We start from the raw sequence: 17,008 nt of genomic DNA, 5'->3' as shown, positions 1-17,008 counted from the left end.
GAGCGTCAGCCGCCCCTCAACTCTGGCAGGGCTCGCTAACCAGGCCGCCGTCTGCCCAGCCAGGGCTGCGGTACGAACGCCGCTGCCTCCGTCAGAGCTCCCGCCAACTATTAACGCCCTTTCCAGAAACCTTCCCTTTTAGCACCATGTTGAAACCGGGACGCTCGAAAAGCACCCTCCCTCCCTTTCTTTACGGTTGTTTGCGAGTCCACAACGCAGGGGGGAGGGCACTGGGTGGGCAGCGTCCGTCCACTCTGCTCAGAGGACAGAGAACAGCAGTGCCTTCCTTCGGCACAGGGAGGTTTCCTTCAACAGGCAAGACTCCAAGCCTCTTCAGGAAGGCCGGAGGGAGGTGCCGCCGCTGGCTGAGCAGTGGAGGAAGGGACCCACAAGCCCTGCGACGAGGTCTACAGACACCTGCTGGGACGCTTCTATAGAATTTCAGAAACAGCAGCGACAAGAGACACAGCGGGATCTGCCACACGGAGCTGGATCTCCGGGCCAGGCTTGTAAGTGAGATGACTTCCTAGCGAGACGAGGACAAGTGAGTTAGAAAACTTATGGTGGAACTCTGGGCAGGGTGAGGAGGCATAGAAAGCTTGCCACGCTGAATGTTTCTGCTGGGGAGGGGGGACCCCCCCACCAGCCACTCTTTATTATAAACCACCCCCGAACCCACTGACCAAAGCTATCAAATAAAAAGACGGGGGGAGGGGGGGAGGCAGAAAGGAAGTGCCGGCAAACGGGACGATGGCGTTGATCATTTACAAACCTTGAGTCGAAGAAAAAAAAAAAAGGCAGCCCTTTAGTTAAGTGTTTGTTAAAAAAACGTGAAGCAAGGAAGGTCCCTCAATGCAAAGACGCAGCCAGAGACCCCCTTTCAAAAGGACAGTCTGCTTCTGGGAGGGACTCAAAGGACCCCCCTCGCATTCAGCAAGGTTAACTAAGTCAGTCACCTAAGGAGGAAGAGGCCCCGATTCTCTGAGAGAGGGAGTGTCTACGGCTCAGTCGGGCAACGCCAGAGCTTCTCGCATCCGTGACCCCGCGTGGCCCGATTCTCCCCGGACACACCGCCCCATTTTCTCTCTCTTATTTTTCCCACCGTGCTTTTTTTTGGTAACCAATAACCACCAGAACCATTTTCAGTGTGGAAAGGGGTCAACGGTCTGCATTTGAAGAAAGCCTTCCACCCTTCCTCCCAACTCCCAGGAAGGCGGCTTCCGGTCTCTGCGTTGCCGGCATCTTTCCTGCCGGTTGCGTCTGTCAACGGGGCCTCTTCAAAGCGCGGTCAAGCCAAAGTTGCATCGGCAGTGCATCATGCCGGCCGTGTCCAGCCAGGCGTCTGAGATGGGGTCGTACTTCTGAACGGTGTTCAGATAGGAGGAGCCCGAGTGGCCGCCGACAACGTACAGGTAGGTGTCAATGACGGCAGCGCCGACTCCTGTGGGGGGCGGGGAGGAGGAAGAGAAGACACAAAAAGCCATTGCTTGAGAGAGGAGTTGGAGGAAAAGATTTTTAAAAGCACGTTTACACAAATGATGAGACATTTAACCCTGTGTCAATACACAGAGAACTGAGGACAAGCCCTGTTGCGTTCAATGGGATTAATTTGGAGGCATACAAAAGAGCCAGTTTGGTGTAGTGGTTGAGTGCGCAGACTCTAATCTGGGAGAACCGGCCACTTGCATCTGCTGGATGGCCTTGGGCAAGCCGTAGTTCTGGCACAGCTGTTCTCGAAAAAGAGCTGTTTCTGTCAGAGCTCTCTCAGCCCTGCCTACCTCACAGGGTGTCTGTTGTGGGGAGGGGGAAGGGAAAGGAGTTTGTCAGCCACTCTGAGACGTCAAGTGAAGGGCAGGGTATACATGTAAAAGGGATCTGGGTGTTCTGGTTGTTCACTAGGTAAACATGAGCCTGCAGTGCGATGCTGCTGTGAAGAAAGCTAATGCAATCTTGGGATGCATGAACAGAAGCATCGTGTCCAGATCACGGGAGTTGGTAGTTCCGCTCTATTCTGCTATGGTCAGGCCTCACCCGGAGTCCTGTGTCCAGCTTTGGGCACCACATTTTAGGAAGGATGTTGACAAGCTCGAACGTGTCTAGAAGCGGGCAACCAGGATGGTGAGAGGGTTGGAATCCAAGTCTTACGAGGAAAGGCTGAAAGAGTTGGGTCTGTTTAGCCTGGGAAAGAGAAGGCTTAGAGGGGACATGATTGCGGTCTATAAATATCTGAAGGGCTGTCATGTAGAAGATGGAGCAGATCTATTCTCTCTTGCTCTGGATTGCAAGACAAGATCTAATGGGTGGAAATTACAAGGGAGTTGATACCAATGTTCTCTCTAAGCTGTGGAGTCTTGTGAGCAAAAAGTCTGCTTTGTGAGCTACCGGTATTAAAGTTGTGATCAAGTGATTTGGCTACTGCATAAATTATTTCGCTCTGGAGCCATCCTTCCTGAGCTAAGACAAAAATGTGTGAGCCAGGGGCTAAAAAACTGTGAGCTAGCTCATACCAACTCAGCTTAGAGGGAACACTGGTTGATACCTGCTAAATATCAGGAGAAACTTCCTAACTGTCAGATTGGTTGAGCAGTGGAACAGACTGTCTTGGGAGGTGGTGGAGGCTCCTTCGCTTGACGTTTTCAAGTGGAGGCTGGAGGACCATCTTTCGGGTATGTTGTAGGGCTATTATCTTTCGGCTCTGCTCCTGCAGAGTGCAGAGGGGGTTAGACTCGATGACCTGCAGGGTCCCTTCCAACTCTAACGTTCTATGATTCTATGATCCAATCACCTCCTCCTCCTCTTCTTCCTCATGCCCTGACCTGGACGGCCCAGGCTGGCTTGATCTCATGAAATCTCGGCTACCCAGATTGGTAGTTGGATGGGGGACCACCAAGAAAGGCCGGGGTGGCTATGCAGAGCCAGAGGACAAAACCGCCTTTGGACATCTATTGCATAAAACAAAAAACCCTAAGAGGGCTTGTCATGAGTCGGCTGCGGTGACAGCCGTTTGTTATTCTTCCTGACCTGGTTAGCCCAGCCCACCCGGAACCTCATCAGATCTTGGAAGCTAAGCAGGGTTCTCTCTGGTCAGTTATCCACATGGAAGACCCGCGAGGGAGCCCGGGGTCACTATGCAGAGGCAGGCAATGGCACACCACCTCCAGGGTTCCCTCTAAGCTGAGTTAGTGTGAGCTAGCTCACAGTTTCCTCGCCTCCGGCTCACACATTTTTGCCTTAGATCGGGAAGGAGGGCTCCAGAGCAAACTAATTTATGCAGTAGCCAAATGGCTCGCTCACAACTTTAATGGCAGTAGCTCACAAAGTAAAAGTTTTTGCTCACAAGACTCCACAGCTTAGAGGGAACACTGACCACCTCTGTATGTGTTTTTCCCTGACCTGGATGGGCCGGGCTGGCCTGATCTTGTCCAATTTCAGAAGCTAAGCAGGGCTGGCCCTGATTAGTACTTGAACGGGAGACCCCCGAGGAAGTCCAAGGCTGCTGTGCAGAAGCAGGCAATGGAAAATCAACTAAGGAGCCTCCACCACCACCGTAATGATTTCATGTTTTGGTGTGCGTGTTTCTTTAAATGTTTAGTTGGACTGCCGTGCTGTAAGGAGAGTGCTAGAGGGAGAGAACTGTGATGCGACTGGCTGATGACTGAGAGTGTGGGAGGAGGGGTGTCTAGGAGAGTGATTCTGTGTGTGAAGTTTGAAGAGGGAGCATAGTCTGTGAGACTATGGGAGTTTCTGCGTCCGTCTTGTGTGAATAAGACAAACAGTTTAGTCTGTGTGAATATAAGTTTTGAGTCTATTCTGTGCAAATAAGACAAAGAGTTCAGCCTGTGTGGCTATATAGATGAGAGAGAGAAAGAGAGAGAGAGAGAGATTAGACTGTCCACGCCTGTCAGAGTGGAGTTTTGGGAGTCTGAGAGACTGTTTGTGACACCAAGCTTTGCCAGATATATTTACAAGTTCCTTTCATCAGCAACAGTTCAAAATAACCAGAAACCTATTTTGTTCTTCATTAAATAAATCATTTTTTAAAAAACTTATCCCAGAAATCAGAACAGTCCTTCCTCAGGGCCACATAGTTCTCTGAAGTGCCCAGACCCTGGGTCATTCTACCAAGAGAGAGAGAGATTTGGAATTTTTAATTCCTGGTGGCAGCAGAAATCTACCAAGTTTAGGAACACAGAGAGTGTTTAAAGGCAAAACCGTCTCCCCGGTAAGCAAGGACGACACAATCATCATCATTAAAGAGGCACCCGACTCCACCATTACAGCCTGTGCCAGTCGTGTATATAGATGATAAAGATCGAGAACTGATGGATAAAGTAACCGTTGCCGCCATCCCTAATGTATTAATTCACAACCAGCTAGCACTTTACGTTCTGAATTATTTTTAGATGGTTTTATCGATGTCATACTTGCTTTTATGTTGTTCTTGTAAGCCGTCCGGAGCCTGCCTCGGCGGAGAGGGCGGGGTATAAATCAAATATATAAACAAATAAATATCACCTCGGAATCTCTCTTGTCTCGATAACCCTACGGGGTCCCTGTAAGCCAGCTGTGACTCGATGGCACTGTCCACCACCACCACCACCGGACATAGCCACCATCTCATAGCATCATCCTAAGCAGAGCTATACCCTTCTTAGTTCACTGAGGCCAACGGAAGAGCATCGCTTGGCTTAGGGTGGCCCTGGCTACTGTCATGGAGGTACGACAGACAACCCAGAATGCTCAAGATCCCAGAGGGATAGCCGCGTTAACTCTCCTCCCACAAAACTAAGAGTCTAAGAGAGCACCTTAGAGATTAATCAGTTTATTGCGGCAGAAGCTTTTGCAAAAAAGAGAATGTGAACAGCACAGAACAGGAGAACGCCCTGGGGACAATCGGCAGAGAAGGTTCACAACGAGGACCACCTTTGGTCACGAGAACTCAGCTCTATGGTGCATCCCCAACTCCCCCAACACACACACACACACGCTGAACAATAGAACAAAGTTTGAGTCCAGTGGCACGCAAATTAAGACCGACAAAGTTTAATTCCGGGTATAAGCTTTCGTATGAGGGCACACAAGAGCTTATATAGCCAGAATTAAACTTTGTTGGGCTTGAAGGTGCCCCTGGACTCAACGTTTGTCCTTTTGCTCCAGACCAACACGACTACCCACCCGAATCTACCCCTGAACAATAATAATGGGACAGCGCAGGCAGCCCCAAGCATCCCTTGGGGTTCCTCCTACCTGTCCTGGGTTCCTTCATTGGCCGGCAAACCGTCCACTGGTTTTGGTGAGGGTCGTATCTCTCGATGCTGGATAGGTGAGAGACTCCGTTGTGTCCTCCGACTACGAAAATGAAGCCCAGCGTGACCCCGACACCAAAGTTTATTCGTTTGTCAGCCATCGGAGCGACCGTCTCCCACGAGTCTCTGCTGGGATCGTATCGTTCCACGCTGCAGGTGGGGACAAGGGGCAGGTTGAACAGCACCAGTTCTGTCCTGGATTTATGTCCCTCGAGGGGCCTTCCCAACAGCGGTGCCGTGGGAGATTTATTTATTTAAAGCCTGGACCGGCCACCTTTCTACCGTGCAGAACCTCAAGGCGGCTTTTAAGGCAAGGGAAGCAACCATTACAGAAAAATGCATAAGCGACGATTATGAAAAAATGCATAAGCAACTATTATGAAAAAATGCATAGAAGACCATGATTTAAAATCACAGGCAGGACTGCCCATAAAATAAACAGAAAGCAAGCCAGTTAGATGCCGTCCTACAGTCTTCTGCTGCCTCCTAAAGACTGAGAGTGGGGGGAACAGGCCCAACTCCCTGGGGAGGCTGTTCCATAATTGCGGGGCTGCCACCAAAAAGGCCCTCTCTCTTGTGCGCCCACCAGACAAACTCCTTGGGTCGAAGGGACAGTCAGGAGGGCCTTTCCCCTTGATCTTAATACTGTCTGCAATGATGCCATGCTTTGGTGTGTGTGTGTGTTCCTTTAAATGTTTAGTTTGACGGCAGTAAGATGAGAAGAGTGATAGAGGAAGACAAGTGTGATTTGATTGGCTGCTGACTGAGAGTGTGGGAGGAGGGGTGTCTGAGAGGATTCTGTGTGTGTGTCTATGAGGAGAGACAAGTGTGGAAGAGTTTTGAAGAGAGTCTGTGTGACTAGAAGAGTTTTGTGAGAGAGTCTATGGCAAAGAAACAAATTGTGTCTAAACTGTGTGGTTAGACAAATATTTTATCTTGTGTGCCTAAGACAAAGAGCTTAGCCTGTGTGGCTATATATATATCAGAGATAGATAGAGATAGATAGATAGATAGATAGATAGATAGATAGATAGATAGGCCACATAGTCCTCTGAAGTGCCCAGACCCTAGGTCATACTACCAAGAGAGAGAGATTTGGAATTTTTAATTCCTGGTGGCAGCAGAAAACTACCAAGTTTATATACACAGAGAGTGTTTAAAGGTAAAACCGTTTCCCCTATAAGCAAGCACCTCACAGAGGGTCCTTGAGACATTTTGACAACACGGGAAAGCTCTGCATATAATGAAAAGGATCAATCATCCTTCTGAGGAGGAGTTCTCTCTGGGCATGCACAGGCGCAACACCTGCAAACTTGTAGGTGGCCATAGGCTCTTGAGGCTGAAGAGGAAGTGGGGTACGTCCTGCGATGTGCGTAGCCAGGTGAGAAATTACACCACTTCACGGGCTACTTTTCACGAGTATCTGGACAGTCAGAAGCCGTGCCTGCGAGGAAACTCCTGCACAACAGAAGTCCAAGAAATGTTACCCAAATAGAGGGACAATGTTGTTGACAGGATCCTCACACCCTGTCTTAGCTCGACCAGATAGAACCACTCACGTTGACTCTATTTTTGGGTCCACCAGCAATGGGGAAGAGAGGCGGTGCCTTTCATTCCTGTTCTCTGTAAGCAAACAGCCAGCCTTCTCGGTTTCCAAACAGACTCTGCTGGGTGCCTTTCTTACTCTGTTGGCACCCTTCCCTCCTCTCTGTACGCTAGCACGCCTGGCTGCTTTGTGACATTGTTAGGTTTCAGGGAGGCCACGGCAGGAGAGCAAACAGAGGCCTGCCCAAGGCCTGCGATCCCTTGTGTGGTGGTTCAAGGACACTGCCTTCTAAAGCATCCTCCCTCCCCCCCCCGCAACGATTCAGAGGTTACGAGATCCCGCTAGATCCAGCTTTACTTTTTCTGGGCATCTGGAATGGCTCCGACATTCTGAAAATTCCACAGCGAAATGGTTCCCGTTTATGGAATTTACTGCCAACACAGATCTACAACCTCGCAATCCGATTTATCTAAAACTGCTCTATCTTTAATTCTTCTTTTACCTCATTACTTGCAATGATTGGTCGCATTCTACCTGTAAGCTTTGAGATCCACGTTATATTATTCCTGAATTAATTAGCTGAGATGTTATCTAGGAGCCAGTCTGGTGTAGTGGTGAAGTGCACGGACTCTAATCTGGGAAAATTGGGTTTGATTCCCGACTCCTCCACTTGCAGCTGCTGGTGGGACCTTGAGCAAGCCGTAGTTCTGTCAGAGCTGTTCTCTCAAGGACAGTACTTTCAGAGCTCTCTCAGCCCCACCGACCTCACAGAGTGTCTGTTGTGGGGAGGAGAAGGGAAAGGAGTTTGTAAGCCGCTCTTCGAGACTCCGTTGGGTAGTGAAGGGCTGGGTATAAATCCAATATCTTCTTCTTCTTCTTCTTCTATGTACTTTGTACCTAATAGCCTTCAGTATTGTATTTTGCTGTTATTGTTATATTATGTTTAATAAGAGAAGACATTGGATTTATACCCCGCCCTTCACTACCCAAAGGAGTCTCAGAGTGGCTTACAAACTCCTTTCCCTTCCCCTCCCCACAACAGACACCCTGTGAGGTAGGTGGGGCTGAGAGCTCTGACAGAAACTGCTCTTTTTCAAGGACAGCTCTGACAGAACTATGGCTTGCCCAAGGTCATCCAGCAGGTGAAAGAGGAGGAGTGGAGAATCAAACCCGGTTCTCCCAGATTAGAGTCCGTGCACCTAACCAGAAGCACACAGACAATAAAAGTTTTTTTAAAAGAATGTAAAAGTTGTTTTATTTACTGGTTTTACTGGATTGTTGGCTTTGTGTCATCACTTGTTGCAAGTCTTCAAGAAGGGGCCAGGCAGAAACATAATCAAAGAAAGACCACAGTTGTCAAAGGTGGACGGTAACAGATCGATTCTCTACAGTCGGGGCACAAAACTCAAAGTGTGGCAATACAGACATTTCAGTGAAGACGTTTCCTATTTCCCTACGGTACTCCTGGCCTGGGACTATACTTAAAAATACCCCAGGAACAGCGTATTTGTATCTGTAAAACTTCTGTGGAGGATCTTTTTCATTATGTCATGGTCTGTCCATTGTACTGGGAACCGAGATGTAAATTCTTGACTGCAATAATAGATCAACTGCAATTTTCCCCCTGACATTGATAAATTAGTATTTCTGCTGTCAGACACAGACCCTACAGTTTCCTATAGGGTAGCACTCTTCGCCTTAGTGGCTAGTAAAATCAGGGCCACGAACATAGGAAAATGAAATTGAACTGTAAAACAGCAATGTAAAATGGCAACGTTTGAAGCTGTGTATGTGTTTCTGGAGATGGGCATCTATATTTAAGATTTTAATTAATTTAAAGACTGAATGTGCAGATTTTGTTAGAGGTTATTATATTTTAAATCCAGTTTGGTGTAGGGGTTAGGTGCGCGGACTCTAATGTGGGAGAACCGAGTTTGATTCCCCACTCCTCCACTTGCACCTGGCTGGATGACCTTGGGCAAGCCGTAGTTCTGACAAGAGCTGTCCTTGAAAAAAAGCAGTTTCTGTCAAGAGCTCTCTCAGACCCACCTACCTCTCAGGGTGTCTGTTGTGGGGAGGGGAAGGGAAAGGAGTTTGTAAGCTGCTCTGAGACACCTTTGGGTAGTGAAGGGCGGGGTAGAAATCCAATCTCTTCTTCTTCTTCTTAATTCAAATTCCAGTGCTGTAAATTGTCTAATTTGTATATTGTTTTAAATTGTAATGGCCAATGGTTACACAATAGATTTTACTACTACTACTACTACTACTACTACCACTACTACTATTCCCCTACGGCCCATCTTCCCCGGGGCCCTGAAGGTTCCGGAGCCCTTCCTGCACCTGGATCCCTTCCTTCATGAGACCAAAGCAAAGCTGACGGGTTGCGCTCTTGGCCTCGTGAAGAGGGCCACCGCCAACAAACACAGGTGCTGCTTTGTTCGTGCCTCCAATTAGCAGCGTTGAACTGATTGACGACGTCATTAAGACACAGCTCGGTCTCCCTGCAGACTTGCGCTGAAGGAAAACAGGCCGAGTTCTATGGCAGGTTTCACCCAAAGGTTGTCAAGAACTCCTTGTGCAAATTCTCCAGAGGAAGGACTAACAAGGCTCCCGGGGAGTAACTAACTACTGATGGCTGGGCAGAGGACTTTCCAAGCCTGAGCTCCCGAGGAAAGTGTGGGGCTCAGCAGCCGTCTCTTCCAAGCCCCACGCGCCCACACACTCACCTGTTCATATGAGCGGGGCCGTAGCCGCCGATGGCGTAGATCATGCCGTCCAACACAGCAGCCGAGAAACAGCTCCTGGTTTTGCTCATGGGCGCGACGGGCTGCCACTCCTTCACCCTCGGGATGTACTTCTCCACGGACTGCAAGTAGGACTGCCCGTCGTAGCCCCCCAGGGCGTAAATCTCTCGTGCCAGAACCGCCACCCCCAGGGTGCTCCGGCCCTCGTTCATGCTCTCCAGCGGCGCCCAGGTGTTGGTGTCGGGATCCCAGCATTCCACAGACCGTTCGTGTTTGTTGTAGTCGACGCCTTGACACGTGGGGGCGGCAATCCCCCCCATCACGTAGATCTTCTGGTCGAGGACGCAAATTCCAAACTCGTACCGAGGGACGCGCAGGGGCGCCAGACCTATCCAGGAGTCGTTCTGGGGAAAGTACATCTCCACGCTGGGGGAGGGGAAGAAGAAGGACACAAAAGGGCATCACGACATGCACAAGACCTCCAGCACAAAGAGGCTGGACGGGGGTGTGTGTGTGTCCTCTTGGCCTCCTGCCGCAAGGAAGACGTTCCCCAGACTGAAAACACTTGGCAGGGCGTTAGGGGGCACCAGGGCGCCCATGAGCGGCACGTTGGGGACCCCTGGTCGACACTCATATCAGCATATGGAATCATCAAGCTCACCTTGCTATAACGAACACTTGCTAGTTTGCTCGGGGGTGGGTTGGGGAACCAAGGTGGCTGAAGTAGGAGAAATGATCCCACTTCAGGCCTTGCGTCAAAACGCTTAGGCCCACTCAGATGCAGTGAAAGCAGAGAACATAAGAACGTAAGAGAAGCCATGTTCAACCAGGCCAGTGGCCCATCCAGTCCAGCACTCTGCGTCACACAGTGGCCAAAACCCAGGTGCCATCAGGAGGTCCGCCAGTGGGGCCAGAACTCCAGAAACTATCCCACTGTGGCTCCCCAATCACCAAGAAGACAGAGCATAAGAACATAAGAGAAGCCATGATGGATCAGGTTGGTGGGCCATCCAGTCCAACACTCTGTATCACACAGTGGCCAAAACTCAGGTGCCGTCAGGAGGTCCACCAGCGGGGCCAGAACTCCAGAAGCCCTCCCACTGTTGCCCCTCAAGCAGCAAGAAGACACAGAGTGTTCCATCTATACCTTGTGGCTCATAGCCTCTGATGGACCTCTACTCCATATACTTATCTAATCCCCTCTGGAAGCTGTCCATGCTTGTAGCTGCCACCACTTCCTGCAGCAGTGAATTCCACGTGTTAATTACTCGTTGGGTGAAGAAGTACTTCCTTTGATCTGTTCTAAGCCTACTGCTCATTAATTTAATTGAGTGCCCACAAGTTCTTGTATTGTGAGAAACAGAGAAAAGTACTTTTCTCTACCTTCCCTATCCCTGCAAATCCCAGAAGGCCTTGGGAAGTTCTGGCGCCGATTTTGGCCAATAGGGAAGAAGAGTGCTGGGAATAAAAGAACTGGTGCAAGAGGAGAAGCAGTTCTTCTTCTCAAGGAACCGGGCCAGAAGGGAGGCTGCTGTGGGGAAGAAACCCACATCCTGAGGGAAGGGTGAGTAGTCTAAGGCCACTCGAGATAGTGTGCTAGGGACAGTATATATTCAGACGCATTAGGGCTTTTGATTTCTTTTCTTTTCACCCCCTTACTGTTATTATTCCTGCACCTTGTTTGTTTGACCTCCTAAAAAATAAACCTTTTTCATTGTTCGCTCTGCCTGGTCCTCACACTCATTTCAGCTAAAAGGGAGGTCTGAAGGTCTTGGGAGGGGGCTTTGGGCCTTCTCAAGGGATCCTAAATCCAGAGTGGTGGCAGCGTCAGGTGACACCCCATTTGAGCCGTGACAATACCTTACAAACTTGCTGACAGGGAGCACAAACAATAAAAAACTCTAAATCATTTTGCAGTTTAAAAAAAAACATTGCAAGTGGGGGAGACACACAAGGAGTCGGGGAGGAAGGAAGCTCCACCGACACTCACCAGGGGTCCCTCTCTCCCTGCTGCTTCCATTTCCTCATCCCTCCTCTTTCCGCTTTCCCTCACCCCGCCCCCACTTCCCTGCTACCACTTGGACCCATCTCTGCTCCCCCTCCTGTTGTTCCTGTTCAGCACTACTTGTTACAATCACATAAGAACATCACAAAATAAGAGAAGCCGGTGTTGGATCAGGCCAACGGCCCATCCAGTCCAACACTCTGTGTCACACAGAGGCCAAAAATACCAGGTTCCAGTCCCAGGTGCCATCAGGAGGTCCAGCAGTGGGGCCAGGACATCAGAAGCCCTCCCACTGTTGCCCCCCCCCCAAGCACCAAGAATACAGAGCATCACTTGCCCCAGATTGAGAGTTCCTATCTATATCTTGTGGCTAATAGCCACTGATGGACCTCTGCTCTTAACATAAGAGAGAAGCCAAAGTTGGATCAGGCCAGTGGCCCATCCAGTCCCACACTCTGTGTCACACGGTGGCCAAAAATACCAGGTGCCACCAGGAGGTCCAGCAGTGGGGCCAGGACACTAGAAGCCTTCCCACTGTTGCCCGCCCCCCCAAGCACCAAGAAGACAGAGCATCCCTTGCCCCAGAGCCCCTATCTATACCTTGTGGCTAATAGCCACTGATGGACCTCTGCTCTCAACATGATAACATAAGAGAAGCCAGTGTTGGATCAGGCCAGTGGCCCATCCAGTCCAACACTCTGTGTCACACAGTGGCCAAAAACACCAGGTGCCACCAGGAGGTCCAGCAGTGGGGCCAGGAGGACACTAGAAGCCCTCCCACTGTTGCCCCCACCCCAAGCACCAAGAAGACAGAGCATCCCTTGCCCCAGACTGAGAGTTCCTATTTATACCTTGTGGCTAATAGCCACTGATGGACCTCTGCTCTTAACATAAGAACATAACAGAAGCCAATGTTGGATCAGGCCAATGGCCCATCCAGCCCAACACTCTGTGTCACACAGAGGCCAAAAATACCAGGTGCCACCAGGAGGTCCAGCAGTGGGGCCAGGACATTAGAAGCCCTCCCACTGTTGCCCTCCCCCCTGCAAAGCACCAAGAATACAGAGCATCACTGGCCCCAGACCGAGAGTCCCTGTCTATACCTTGTGGCTAATGGCCACTGATGGACCTCTGCTCCATATGCTTATCATGCACCGTTTTGGATAACTGCAGCAATCCCAAATTCCAACTGAACTTTTTTTTTTACAATGCCTCTGCAGACATCAGGGTTTTTTTTAGAGGGGAGGGGTTCTGCGGCCCCCACTGTAAGACTTCCAAATTTTTGTGCAAACTTGGGTGTTTGCAGAAGCACCTCCCCTTGGGTCCACCCCGTGCAGACTTTCTGATCCCCTTGGCGGGGCCACCTGTGGCGTGCCAGGAGCCCACTCATTTCCTTCCACAATAGTCCTTTCCCCGCCTCCCCCCTTGTGTGACCTACCAGACCCAGGCTTTGCCTGCCACTGAAGGCACCGATCAGGCTTCCACTTCATTGGGCACGAAGGTGGGTTTGTGGGGGGGAACGCAGCAAATTAGCAAGACAACCCATGATCTGACTGCCGCTATTCCTCACCTTTCCAAGCAGGCAAAGAGTCCGGCTTTCCCTCCCACAGCACAGAGGACTTTAGGCGGACAGCGAGGGCGTGACGTGAGCACCGTCTGATAAGAGAGCCTGTGTTCAGGCATGAAATGGTACTTCAGGGCTTCATTCAACAGGTGCTTACAGGTGTGGTCGTCGCGGATGAGGTGGTTGGCCTCGTAGAGCCTCGTGAGGAACTTCACGCTCAGCAGGGGGAGGCGCACGCAATGCAGCAGCTGCGCCAGGTACTTCTGGCGCTCCTGCACGTCGTACTTGATCCAAGACTCCAGAGCATAGAAGACCGACTCCTCCGTGACCACGTTCAAGCAGTCGTTGGAGACAATTTCGTCCAGCTCAGAGTGCGTCAGCTCAAAGAACTCCTCCGTCTGGCAAACATCCTCAAAGTTCTGGCAGATGTATTTGTTGGCGGCCAAGTAGAGGTCGTGGCAGCCGTACGTCTCTGCAAAGCGAGAGATCCCAATGCAGTTCCCGGGGTCCAGCTGGCTCTCCAGGAAGGTGCAACATTCCTTCAGCACCAGCTTGATCTGGAGAAGGTTGGCGGCGGGCAAGAGCGACTCCACCGTGTCCTGTGAGATGAACACTGTCCCCGTGTAGGCGTACTCCACAATGGCCTGCAGGGCGGCCTCGGCGATGCACTGGAACTCCACCTCGGAGTTCTCCTTCTCGGAAAGGTTGCCGCCAAACATGGCCTTGAAGTAGGGGCTGATGCTGGCGAGCACCACCTTGTGGGCGTGGATCTTGACGTCTCCGACCCGCAGGATGATGTCGCAGAGCTCATGGTGCTGGCGGAGGAGGTTGAGGCCCTGCAGGAGCTGTTCCGAGTGCAAGGGGGCTAAGTTGGCAATCATGTAGGTTGGAGACGGCTGGTCCATCTAAAGGGAAGGGAAGCACACATCTTTAAAAGCACTCAGGGGGGCTTGCGGCTCAAACGTGCCCCCGACATCTGTGCTGGCCAGCTGCGGGGAGGGACCTGGCTTCGACGGCAGCGCGTCTGTTTTGCACGTGGAAGGTCCTAGCTTCAATCCTGGGCATCTCCAGTGAAAAGACTCAGGCAGTAGGTGACGTGAAAGACTTCTGCCTGGGACCCTGGAGAGCCGCTGCTAGTCTAAATGGACAGCATTGGTCCTGATCAGGGCCGGCTCACTCACTAGGCGATCGCCTAGAGTGGGCCGGCCCTTAGGGGCGCCAAACTGCACCCAGCCCCGTACTCTGTTTCTTAATTATTTGTGTTTTTCATTCTTCCTAAAATGCATTTATTTTTGAAAAATGGCAAGCGCAGGGGGGGGCACCAAAAGGGACCCTCGCCTAGGGTGCAAAATAAGCTGGGGCTGGCCCTGATCCTGATGATGAAGAGGAAATTGGATTTATACACCGCCCTTCACTACCCAAAGGAGTCTCAGAACAGTTTACAATCTCCTTCTCTTCCTCTCCCCACAACAGGCAGCCTGTGAGGGAGGTGGGGCTGAGAGAGCTCTTTCAAGAACTGCTCTGCAGAGAACAGCTCTGAGAGAACTTGTAACTGACCTAAGGCCATGCCAGCAGCTGCATGAGGAGAACTGGGGAATCAAACCAGGTTCTCCCAGATTAGAAGAAGAAGATTGGATTTATACCCCGCCCTTCACTACCAGGAGTCTCAGAGTGTCTTAGAAACTCCTTTCCCTTCTCCTCCCCACAACAGACACCCTGTGAGGTCGGTGGGGCTGAGAGAGCTCTGAGAGAACTGTCCTTGAGAGAGCATCTCTGACAGAACTGTGGCTTGCCCAAGGTCATCCAGCAGGTGCAAGTGGAGGAGTGGGGAATCAAGCCCGGCTCTCCCAGATTAGAGTCCGCGCACTTCACCACTACACCAAACTGGCACTCCCAGAGCCTGCACGGCTACCCATTACACAAATACTGACCCGGATGAACCAAGGGTCTGATTCAGTACAAGGCAGCTTCATGTGTGTTCAAGCCAAGCTACTGCATGGAGCAGCAAGGGGCAGAATTTTCCTCCCCAAGCTCTGGCACAGCCCTTCCCTTAAGAGGTCCTTCTGGGCTCCTGGCCATTCATGTGCCTGCCACCTGCCTGTATCTCTTTCTCCAGCCTGGCTTGGACAGACTCCGTCCTCACATGGCGTTGCCTTATCCGGAACCAGACCCCTTGGTCCATCCAGGTCCGTATCATCTACTCCGACTGGCAGCGGCTCTCCTGCATCTCAGTGGCTATCAGATCGTTTTAGCTGGAGATGCTGCGGATTGAAACTGGGACCTCCCGCGAGGCAAGGAGAGGCACGAACCCCTGAGCCAGCTCATCTCGGTGCCAACCCTTGACTGTTGACTGGTGGCCGTCTGCTGCTGCCCTACAGACTCGCTTTCTAGATGCTGCCTAGGCCCTGGCGTGGGAAGTGAGAGAGAAGCAGGAAGGGAAGCAGCTAGGCAGAGAAGACGGGAAAGAGGAGCGCTCCGTGGCTGCAGCTCTTTAGCGCCCGCCGTACACAGAAACAAGCAAAGTCCGAGGGAGGGGGGTGGAACCGATGCAAAAGGGCGTGCCATTTACTTTCTCAGGATGGAGCCAGATGGGTTTCAGGGGCTACATAAGAACATAAGAGAGGCCAGTGTTGGATCAGGCCAATGGCCCATCCAGTCCAACACTCTGTGTCACACAGTGGCCAGAAATACCAGGTGCCCTCAGGAGGTCCACCAGTGGGGCCAGGACACTAGAAGCCCTCCCACTGTTCCCCCCCCCCCCAAGCACCAAGAAGACAGAGCATCCCTTGCCCCAGACTGAGAGTTCCTATCTATACCTTGTGGCTACTCTGCTCTCAACGTAAGAACATAAGAGAAGCCAGTGTTGGATCAGGCCAGTGGCTGCTCCAGTCCAACACTCTGTGTCACACAGTGGCCAAAAATACCAGGGGCCCTCAGGAGGTCCAGCAGTGGGGCCAGGACACCAGAAGCCCTCCCACTTTTGACCCCCCCCCCAAGCACCAAGAAGACAGAGCATCCCTTGCCCCAGCCTGAGAGCTCCTTGTGGGTCATAGCCCCTGATGGACCTCTGCTCCAGATGCTTATGCAGTTCCCTCTTGAAGCTGCCCCTGCTTGTAACCGCCGCCACCTCCCGTGGCCATGCATTCCACGTGTGCTCATCACCTCTTTGGGTGGAGAAGGACTTCCTTTGAGCCGTTCTAACCCGACTGCTCAGCCATTGCATGGAGTGAAAGTGCTCTATGGGCTCACTGGCATTCAACTGGTCAGCAAGCGGTCTGGCTGCTGCATAAGTCAGTGTGCTCTGGAGCCCCGTCCTTCCTGAGCGGAGGCAGAAACGTGTGAGCCGGAGGCTAAAAAAAGGCGTTAGCTGGCTCACCCTCACTCATCTTCGAGGGGACACTGACGTGCAAGTGCATGTGTCTATGCGAGTGCGTCTGTGGGTGTATATGCGTGTTCACATGCGTGTCGGTATATGCTTGTGTGTGCGTGCGTCTGTGTGTGCACACGCGTGTCGGTATATGCTTGTGTGTGCGTGCGTCTGTGTGTGTGCACACGCGTGTCGGTATATGCTTGTGTGTGCGTGCGTCTGTGTGTGTGCACACGCGTGTCGGTATATGCTTGTGTGCGCGTGCGTCTGTGTGCGTGCACACGCGTGTCGGTATATGCTTGTGTGTGCGTGCAGACACAGACGCATATAAAGGGCTTTCGAGGCGGTCCAGCGAAAGCTGCCCTGGGGCCCTGCCGGGAGAAACGTGGCAAACCCCCCTCCCGCCCCCCCCAACCGCACGCCGGGAGAAAGGGGAGGGGGCGGCGGGACCCCTCCCCAGCCCAGCCCAGCCGCTC

General features: G+C 51.7%; 1 protein-coding gene across 1 annotated transcript; it reads right to left on the bottom strand.

Moving 5' to 3' along the window:
• Positions 1–699: 699 nt before the first annotated feature.
• KLHL28 (kelch like family member 28) lies at positions 700–14,070 on the bottom strand. Its single transcript, XM_015426656.1, has 4 exons — positions 13,172–14,070; positions 9,579–10,022; positions 5,248–5,456; positions 700–1,441 (listed from the first exon to the last, which is right to left on the bottom strand). Exons 1-4 carry the CDS (start codon positions 14,068–14,070, stop codon positions 1,278–1,280), a joined length of 1,716 nt encoding a protein of 571 aa, XP_015282142.1. The 3' UTR covers positions 700–1,277.
• Between the last annotated feature and the right edge of the window lie 2,938 nt (positions 14,071–17,008).

The sequence above is a fragment of the Gekko japonicus genome, unplaced genomic scaffold (assembly GCF_001447785.1).
Source record: "Gekko japonicus isolate JY-2015 unplaced genomic scaffold, Gekko_japonicus_V1.1 scaffold2117, whole genome shotgun sequence".
In the NCBI taxonomy this organism is placed as follows: domain Eukaryota; kingdom Metazoa; phylum Chordata; class Lepidosauria; order Squamata; family Gekkonidae; genus Gekko; species Gekko japonicus.
This window is presented reverse-complemented; position numbering and strand designations above follow the sequence as displayed.